The following is a 10,487-nucleotide window of genomic DNA, read 5'->3' as shown; positions in this document are numbered from 1 at the left end:
AACCCTTCTCTCTCTCTCTCTCTCTCTCTCTCTCTCTCTTTCTCTCTCTCTCTCTCTCTCTCTCTCTCTCTCTATATATATATATATATATATACACTAATGTAAATGAGATGTAATTTTGTAAAGCAAATTTTGATAGCAGAATAATAAATTTTTTGCAGGATGAATTGTTGTGGGGCACAACATGGCTCTACAAAGCCAGCAAAAAGAACCTGTACTGAAACTATGTTACGCAGAAAATAATAATAATAAACTTCAAGCTTTAGAAGACAATGAAGAATGAAAATGAAATGCACTCTCATGTGAAGATACTATTAGCTAGCATAGTCATGAATCCTATTGTTTAACTTTGATGTCTCCAACTGATAATAATGCAGAGGAACAACAGAAGGAGACATTTTGATTATAAGTTCAGCCAACATGCGGACACGAACTGTTATCAAGAAAGCACATCTACTCTCCGTATATTACTAGCAGTAGCACTATATTATTACAAGTGACAACATCAAAATGCAAAGGGTAATGAAGCTTCAAACCTTGACGATATGATCCCATTGTTCGTCGTTGCATTCGATCATGTGCGTACTCTTTGAGTTAAAGCCCACGCCACTTCGATTGAGCATTGCAGATAGTGAGTAGTAATTCTTTTTCCACGTGGTTGTCTTTGTGTTTATGTGTGGCATCCCTCAAGTCAGTAGAGGGAAATTCCTTACGCATTGCATCTTCTAACTTGTTCAAATAGCCTGTTTGGAATCCGTTGTCTGATTTCCAGCCTTGGGCCACAAGTTCCTTCAAGGCAGCCAGTAGGACATCCTCCTCACGTGTTAACCAACTTCATCGTGTTTTGTCAGTCTTGTTAACACGACTACGGCTACAGTCATAACTTCCTGCACCCAATTGATAAAAGCAACAACCATAACATAGAAACAAATGCATTTCATAACAGGCAATCACAATTCGAGGTTATTGCAGCCCAGCAACTCACATTCATACATATTGTAATGAAATCCATAACAATCAGCCTATAGTAAAAGAGTTCTAGCACATGAATCTCCAAACATATCCAAAACCAAGAGTCTTGTTGTATTTTTCAAATACATGTATAAATCCGACTTGATCAAACAAATTAAATGAGTGTGCAGGATAGTAGTAATATTCAAATCTCGACCCTTTTGTGTCAACACCTACGATAATAAGATAATCATACATAACCCAAAACAATTGAACGTTCACTGTAAATTTTAAAACTGAAAACTAGCATAAACTTTTAGGGAAAATGGCATCAAGCATCTTTGGAACATATCTGATTGTCCATACAACTTGGCAGAGAATTCATCAAACATCTATGCACACTTACAATGCCACCAAATCACTAAAACCAACAGAAAATAACCACGCAAAATCAGAAAATATTAAATCCACAGTAGGAATCAAGGTCTGATATGATTTCACCATCTAATTGTATACCAAATACTGAAATACAGTAGCACAAATATCACATGAATGAGTCCTAAAGTCCTAACCATCATACACCTATCAACAAATTTAAACAATCGTGATTTCGATAGCATGAGTTGCACAATCGAACAAAATCGGAGAATCAAACAAATATGAAAACCACGAAAACGACGCACATACACGTAACAGATGAATGCCACTGACCTTGAGTCACGGAACTCATGGTATCACACGGTCGATCTTCGCATGGTTAATTTGGAGCCTAGAAACATCGCCTTGAGCTCAATCCCTAATTTCAATACGCGCCCAATGAAACTGCGTGTTTGGGTAATTGGGTTTGAACTAATTTGTGTATTTATATTACAAGGGATATGATTGGCATTTTGAATTTAGTGAAGGGTTAAATTTGTAAATTGATGGTGTAATCTAATATGTATGCTTGCGTACCAAACACTCAGCATTTGTTCATATCTGGTGTTTAAACACGTATCAAACACATTTTTAAGCTATCAATGCACAAAACACAACTTGAGTTTAATTATCTAGCTATATCTAGACCATCATACCAAACACTCCCTAAGGTTTTAATGAGGTCTAGCTCAAGTAACACGGCTGAGACACCAAAAGACTCTTTATTGTGACTTGTGAGAGGTCTTGGATTCAATCCCGTCTGCATGCAGTGTAATTAGGGATGTCAACCGGGCCAATCCATCGAGTTTCGGGCTAGCCTTATCGGGTTACGTGTTATTCAGGTGCGGACTAATTGGGTTCAAAAAAATTTCGGGTTAGAAATTTTCAACCCTAACCTTAAATGTTCGGGTTTCGAATATGACTTTCTTCGCTTGCCTGACTCGATTTACACCCTTATGTGCAGGATCCTCAACAGTATTACAGGTCCTAGCACTGCTTTCTCGTCCGTTTTCTCGGCTCCCAAATTATTGTCACCCACTTTTCCCCACAGCGCTAACAACATCACTATATCGAGATTTGGTGGTGGTGTCGCTATCACTGCCTGTGGTGGAGAGTGCAGTGTTGAAGCATCATCAATTATTGTTGTTGGTGTCATCGTCTTGGGGAGGGTGATGGTTTGAAGATAAGGAGTAGGGAAATACTCCATTCATCTTCAAATAAATGTCATATGATACAAAATTATACATACCAAGAAGGAGTATAATTTTACGTGTATATCCTTAATTAAATTTCCTAATTTTAAGATTTCAAATTTTGACTTTTTCATCTCTCTGTCTATTAAGTGGAGAAGAAAATAAAGAAAACGCATTTAATTATAATATTAAAATATGGGTAAAATTGAAAATTTAGCTTATTTTACTCAAAATTTTACAATATGACATTTAAAAAAAATCTGCAATATGATACTTGTTTGAAAATGAAGGAGTGGATTAGTAGCAAAATAAAAGCAAGAATTAATAAAATATAAAATGTCACCGCCAATCGTGCCAATTAAAAAAGAGAACCCGAATTTGAAGAGCTACATAAGTAATCGGGCCTCAATTTAAAAGCAAAGTTGACAATTTTAGGGCAAGATTAATAAACAGTTCACGAAAGGGAAAAAAAATAGATTATCTCTGATTTTCCAACGCTTAATTTGCCATTAGACAAACCGTTTTATTTTCAGAGATGGTCTTGGGTATAATCGGGTGTATCGTACAATCAGGTTGACCCGTATTCAAATTTTGACCTGCATCCTGACCCAAATTATGTAAATGACACTACTCGATTATACAAATGACATTATTCTGTTATACAAATGACTCTGCGTATAAATGACACTATAACATTATAAATGACATTGTGTATAATTGACACTATTCATAAATATAAATGACACTTCTTGTAATTGACTATAAGATTGTAAATGACACTATAAGATTGAAAATGACACTATAAGATTTTAAAATGTTAAAATTTCATTTATATAATCGAATAGTATTAATTATAGGCAATGTCATTTGTATGACTGAATAATGTCATTTACACTATTTTGGTCAGAATACGGGTTCAAATCAGGATGCGGATCAGGGTTAGAATGCGGGTCAACCCGATTGTACCCATATTTTTGTGTTATTCCCAAATTTCTCTATTTTCTTGAATATGCTCTTTTAGTATTTGGCCCTCAACTTACACGTTTGTCATTTAATTACATTTAAAAAAAAAAAAAAACCAACAACAATACCTTACAATAGAGCCAAAACATGTGAAAATAACAACTAAAACCTGAAAACTTGTTCAAAATCAAACTAAAAAACAATGTAAATGAGTTAGGAAAGTGAAACTTTTCTTTTATTCGACAGTCACATTCAAAAAACTTACTAACATGAGAGCAAAAACAATGTGCACAATGTCCACCTGATTTAAAGATGAAATAAGTTTATAATAATAAACATAAAAAAGTACATCAAAATTCTATTAGTGAAGATATTCTATATCCATCATTACTAATATACAACATGATATATTGAAGCATACAAAAAAGTTGTGTGAATGAAGAGCAATGAGGAGAAAAGCAGTTCAAAAAATGGGGCATCCCTCAACAACAATGCCTTTAGCAGTTGGGCAAGAAGCCAGAGGGCATCCATCACTAACACTTCCCCACCACTCAAGGCTAACATTCCCCATATCCAAACATAGATACAGAAACACTCCCATGAAAGCCAATCCCGCATCGAGCGCCCCCGACAGCACATAGTTGTGTCGACTCCACCACTCCCGGTAGTATCGGTATGCAACATACCCCGACAAGAACCCTATGATGATCCAGCTGTTGTAGTTCACAGCAGTCGCTGGAGGCATATTGATGACGGACACCAGCATCACAGGAACTGAAACTTGCCTAAGCCACTGCTGCCTTGGGAAGGCCTTGGTGGCCACCCACACTACAACAGGAGCCACGGCCCCGACTAGGAAAGACCAGTTGATGGCAGAGTAGTAGCCAAGATTCCCAAATATCCTCTGTGGTCCGATCAATCCCCACACGACAGAGGCGTCATAGAACACATGGTCGCTCGGGCATGTCCACGGGCTGCTAGGAGGAAGCGCTTCCCGGTCACAGATGTTGGGGATGGTGTCCATGAGCCACCATGCTGTTCCTAGATGCACCACTGATGATATCAGAGTGCCAACTACCTGATCAATCAACATTCAAGAATGAGCAAGATTATGATATATATTGCCGATGTAACAATAATCTGTTTGGGGAAATATGGAAAACAAAAAAATGGAAGTAACCTGGGCCATGAACATCGTTCTAGGTGGTATTTTCATGTAATGTCCGAGTTTGAGGTCTTGAAGAAACACCAGCGCTTGTTTCATGCTGATGTAGCCATATACCTTGAAGCACATGTTGGCGACCGGATAACCGGGATAGAGGAATCCAATAAGGTATTCCGTGATCACGTTCAATCCTGGTATCTGATGACAATGTAGAGATTATAAGGACATCCACAACCAAGAAAAATATAAAGAATGAAGTGCAAACAGATTTAGGATCAGCTAGAGAGTCTCACTTGGTTTGTTGTGGCAGTGATGACTCCAACAGGAAGGGTGAAGAAAAAGGCAAGAGCACAAGCTAATAAGACGCCCCACCACGGCAACTGAAGTTGATCTATGTTATATTGGCAGAGAAGTAAGGTGGCAGCAATATTTATGAAAAGTACACATAAGAACCACCATTCTGGAACTTTCTTGTAGTTTTGCATAAGCTTGGTGTGTACATCCATCGTCTTCTCCTTGAACGCAGATTTGCTCAGCAGCCACAGATCTCTAAGCACACAAAAGCTGTCAGTTTCATAACCCAACAAAGCAGTTCTACGGAACAATATTGACACCTACAATTTTTACGAGCCATCTGATCTTAACAGATACACGTTCAGTTCATCTACTTGCAACGTGAGGTAAACCATGGAGTATTCTTCGTGCAAAATCAAACCAAATGGTTTCAGTTTTTGTCTTACCTCAGACACTATCCATTGATAACTAGTTGTCTAGTTAGCATCAGTGATTAGAAAATATAAAGTTAGAGAGCGAATTTGATACTAAGTAAGTTCTAGAAAACTCAACTAGTTTATACGTATTTTGCCAAACTAGTGGAGTTTCTAACATAGAAGGGCGTTCATAACACAATTTGAAGCACATAATCCTCAATAATACATGGAAAGGTCCATCTGTCTTGGTTATACAATATAAGATCATTAAAGATTGAATGCAATTCTGAGTCATTAGTACAACTTACTTGCCGTGGAAAAGGAGGACATGAACAATGGTGGCAGTGAGACAGGCGAAGCTAAAACCATAGGTCGTGGCGAAGAAGGTGGTGAGATAGAGACGGCCTTCACGCTCATATGCATCTAAGTCAACGTGGAAGTTTGAATCTATAATAGCCGAGATGTTGTAGACCTGCCCCTCCGATGTGAAGAGGTCATCTGAGAATATGGGAAAGGTCCTAGCTCTGAAGACATTGAGCCCGTACATAATAGGCGTAACTATGTACACACAGAAGATATATCCAACAGCAATGTTAGCAGTAGCAAACCACGGGCTAGCTAATGGGCTGCCGAGATATGAGGATATGCTCGACCAATCAAGGCCGATAGCACCTAATCCGAGACCATGGAGTCCAGAACCAAGCTGTTGAATGAGGATCGAAGAAGAAAATATCCAGCAAAGCCAGGAGATTGAAGTAAGCTTTGGGAAGAGATATCCCGGAAATACATAATAAGCAAAGCTGCAAATAAAGGCGATGAGGAAGAACTGATTCCGCGTCACTCCACCCTTGGCTCTGACTTCTTTCTCATGAAGTGCCCTGCAATTTATAAATCCGATGGTTACATACTTGGCATAGAAACATACAAGAACAATGCCACCTTTAGACACTAAGGGGTGTTTACTTTGGAGGATTAAGCTTGATAGATAAAAATAGTAAGGCTAATCCCTTGTTTACTTTGATGGATTGCAACTTTGGGATATCCCAAGGCCATTGATTATTTCTATCATTCAAGCTAGTTTTGTTTGATTCTAATCCCATGAAAATGGTGGGATTGAAGATATCCTACTATTGAGGATAAAAATACTCAATCCTACATATTGTCAATCATGCCAAGTAAACGCCCCCTAAGTTCATTCAAAGCAGGAAGTATCCTTAGGTCCGCAAGAGTTCTCTGAGACTAAAAAAGGTTCAAATGATGAAAATCACATTTTAGAAGGCAAGGCAAGATACTGAACCATGCATCCTCATTAGTCCACATGAGGTTAAAAAAACAGAAAATTCATAAAAGAAATTCCAGTTCTTGGTGTCAATAAATACACCTTGAAAGGTAGTATTCTTGGTATCATTCTGTTCATGGCTCTGTCCTAACAGCATTTTTATCAAGTTGGATTCGTTGTTGCAGCTATGAATTTAAACAAACAGAGGGGGCATGGTTTGAAGACATTCTTTCTTCTGTAAGTGCTGAAATTGAGGCAAAACCTACTCTGGAGCTAATAATGAAATTGCACAAGAAATGTTGAATCGTTAAATTTGAAGATGTATTAGAACAGTGCAGTAACAGGAAACAAGAGCTTCAGGGGGATGTTTACTATTAAGTACTCCCTCCGTCCCACGAATCTTGACATGTTTGGTTTCGGCACGGAAATTAAGAAATTGTAGATTAGTGTTTTAAATGTGTAGTTAATAAAGTATAAAAGTGATAAAGTAAGAGAGAGAAGGTAACTACCTTATTTGAAAATGTGTCAAGATTCGTGGGACGACCCAAAAAGGAATACGTGTCAAGATTCATGGGATGGAGTTATAAGTGCTGAAGTTATGAACCAACAATAATTACTGTGTACTAACCAGCAATCATAACCAAATTAGAAAGTTAATCCCTGTAGCAGATTTTCAAAGTGAATGAAATGATTACATACAGCGGAGTAGACGCACCTGAAGAGAGATACCTGAACGAGATTTTGCGGCCACCACATGGCGGCGGGGTCGACCAGATACCGGCGGAGAAGCCCCGCCCAGCCGAAGCCCAGAACCTGCGTGGTGAGAACGACCCCGAGCGACACCCAAAAAGTCATCTTGCGGCCGTAGAAAATCTTGACGGCGCTGACGATATGAATGGAGTAAGGGTTGGCGGCGCCGGAGTTGGCGAAGATGGTGATGAGCACGTGCTCCTTGACGTTGAAGCCGCCCGGGTTGAGGGTGAACTCCCAGCTGCGCCCCCGGAAGAAGAGGCGGCGCGTGAGGGCGGCGGCCATGAGGTGGCCGAGGGGCACGACGGCGATCTGGGCGGAGATGGCCGTGATGGAGAGCGGCTCGCGGCGGTACCAGAAGAACTGGTTGAGGAAGGAGAGCAGGACGCAGGCAGCCGCCCCGAGAACCCACATCCGGAAGGTCACCACGGGCAGCGCCGGGTCGTCGGTGGGCGGCACGGTCAACGCCACCTGCTCCACCGGCGAGTTTTCCTCTTGTCCCGAAATGGAGGCATCGGCGGCCGATGTGCCAACTACACATATTCAATTCGGATGAGGCGTTTATTCATATCGAATCAAAATGAGATAGCTGACTTACTCAGTGGAGCACTGATTTCTTCTTCAATCATCTCTCACTGTTGCAGTTGCGGATAATCAGGATTCCAATTTGTTTAGTCAAAGTGGCAAGGATGGCGGTGATGATGTCATCGGAATCAGAATCCATTCGCCAAGATTTTAAACTAATTGTCTCACGTTGAAATTTGGGGCTTCGTTTCTTCCGGATGCACTTGGACGGGTATTCGGCCCGACCAACTTTGCCTCGACAAAAACAATACTACCAAATTTTATCATATTAAAAAAAAAATTAATACTTGGATTGGATGGATCTTTCATCTGTGTCTTTTGCTTCCTTGTGAGTGGGACATATTTATTGTGAATAAAATTATATTACTGTAACTCAAAAAATTAGATTACAATAATTTATAATTCCGAAGAGTGTAGATTCTCAACCGCATATCCACTTTCAACCCAAGCTAAATATCCTCCTCCCATATTATATACATGCTTGAACTCCTGCAACATAACATCTTTGTGTTGGTAATATAATTTCAAATTACTACTAGTTTGAAATATTAAAGGATAATTCTATCTTTGAGGTCAAGATTTAAGAATAAATTAGTTTCAGAGAATTTAAATCTGGAATGAAAAATAACAGTGCATGGGTATATTCTCGGAATGGGTAACTGCGAGTGCATTCTTCCAATTTATATCAAAAACAAAATTTTAAAAGAGCAAATAAATAATACTATTAAAAATAACAACATCAATCAATTTGGTTTACAAAATAAAGGGTTACGTTAATGAGAAACACTAAAGTTTTGGCGAATCAAATCCGATAAATATATAAAAGAAAATGGGACTTACTGCATTAAGAAGATCAGTGGTTGCATACACGGACCTGACTCCACTTTTGCACCCCTGTTACACACACGTTTTTATCAATTACTACATAGTTCCATAATATTAATTATACAATGTCGAACACTGTGATACCAATATATACACCACTTGTATCATAATTTCCCACATAACACTAACAATACCACAAATCAACGATTTGTTTTTAGGGACACTGTTGTTGTGTGACGGATCTGACACTTAGATGAATCATATACATATTCTAGCTTTAGTGTAAATTTCCGACTAAAGCAAAAAGAAGAAAAAAGAAAAACCAAAAATGTTTTGATGAGAGACTTACCACAACGAGACGATCTTCCTTGTCACAATGCGACAGAACTTGATCCACAAATTTGGGGTTCTTCACCATACCTAAATAATGTGCCAAATTTGTTAACCAAAAAGGAAAAAAGTACAAAAGAAAACTTCATATTACAAATTTACAACCTTCCGGAGTATATAACCAGTAAGGAATGTTGAGGGCGTTCTTCAAGTGACCATTCTTGAATTCTTCTTCAGTCCTGTTCTCATTCAGCTTAATTAGTACTATAACAAATCAAAGAAACATAAACATGAGATTGTTGGAAATAATCTAATTTGGACAAACATATATGTTAACTAATTAAGTATCCACTGTGCACAATGTAATTAAACGTTGGCTCTCAAAAAAGAAAAAAAACGTTGAGGGCGTTAGCCACGAGCATTGTAGCTTAGCGGTACTAGCTGAATAGGGTGAGAAATATGGAACTAATCTTATTGAAGTGTCCCACATTGGATTGGAGATAGTGGCATGAGCCACTTTATATGATGAGGCAACCTTCTCCCTTATAAGGCATTTTAAGGAAGAAATGGACTCAATATCCATTTTTAACAAATCTCATTCCCCATTCCCCAACTCAAAAAGAGAGAGAGAGAGTTTGAAGAGGTTAGAGAGAGATTTTAACCTAACATCAAGATAAATGTAGGCTTGAGCGAGGAGATGTGTAGCTGCATGGACATCCACAGTCACGACATTGGCTCCACCATCACTACAAATAACCAAAAGGAGAATAAACCCACTGTACAAAACAGCCTTAACTATACCCATTTTTAGACAAGCTGCAATTTCACTTGGATCAAAATCAAACAAATATAGCTGCTATATTAAAGATTCTTAGGATCAGAATCCAATTGGCCGTTTGATTGGTTTGCAGCAACCAACTGCAGAGGAGAATCTTGTGGGCAGGGCAGCTAAACTATTTTGACCGACCCATAGATTTCGTGCTGGGCTCCTTTTGGGCCCACTCAATGATAAAGCAAGCTACGCAGCCCACATACTCAAATTAAAATAAAAGTCCATGTTGATTGCTCAAACCTATCTCAATAAATGATTGCTTAGTCTGAAACCTAACAAAGCTCGTAATTCACCATTATATTTAGCGTTTTCTTTTAAATATAATCAAATAAGCTCCGCATATGAGCCAAGACCTCTGAAAAAAAGAGTCTTTTACGTATCCAGCTTTGCCACTTAAATTAAGTCTCATTGACACCATTATATTTAGCATTAATTATATATTATATGTACTCAATTTTAAACGTTTTTTAGAATGTGTCCCGAAATT

The 10,487-nt window shown here is 38.6% G+C and overlaps 2 protein-coding genes across 2 annotated transcripts; both read right to left on the bottom strand.

Moving 5' to 3' along the window:
- Window positions 1-3,829: 3,829 nt before the first annotated feature.
- Window positions 3,830-8,167, bottom strand: LOC131023961 (oligopeptide transporter 7-like). The gene is made up of 6 exons (XM_057953630.1): window positions 8,027-8,167; window positions 7,394-7,961; window positions 5,708-6,277; window positions 4,983-5,238; window positions 4,705-4,887; window positions 3,830-4,602 (listed from the first exon to the last, which is right to left on the bottom strand). Exons 1-6 carry the CDS (start codon window positions 8,055-8,057, stop codon window positions 3,988-3,990), a joined length of 2,223 nt encoding a protein of 740 aa, XP_057809613.1. The 5' UTR covers window positions 8,058-8,167; the 3' UTR covers window positions 3,830-3,987.
- A 188-nt stretch (window positions 8,168-8,355) lies between these two features.
- On the bottom strand, window positions 8,356-10,103 carry LOC131023962 (rhodanese-like domain-containing protein 17). Its single transcript, XM_057953632.1, has 5 exons — window positions 9,831-10,103; window positions 9,334-9,407; window positions 9,188-9,258; window positions 8,854-8,907; window positions 8,356-8,502 (listed from the first exon to the last, which is right to left on the bottom strand). The coding sequence occupies exons 1-5, from the start codon at window positions 9,971-9,973 to the stop codon at window positions 8,410-8,412; spliced, it is 435 nt and encodes a 144-aa protein (XP_057809615.1). The 5' UTR covers window positions 9,974-10,103; the 3' UTR covers window positions 8,356-8,409.
- Between the last annotated feature and the right edge of the window lie 384 nt (window positions 10,104-10,487).

This window comes from Salvia miltiorrhiza, chromosome 4 (assembly GCF_028751815.1).
Source record: "Salvia miltiorrhiza cultivar Shanhuang (shh) chromosome 4, IMPLAD_Smil_shh, whole genome shotgun sequence".
In the NCBI taxonomy this organism is placed as follows: Eukaryota; Viridiplantae; Streptophyta; class Magnoliopsida; order Lamiales; family Lamiaceae; genus Salvia; species Salvia miltiorrhiza.
The sequence above is the reverse complement of the archived record's forward strand: the minus strand, read 5'-3'. Positions and strand labels throughout refer to the sequence as shown.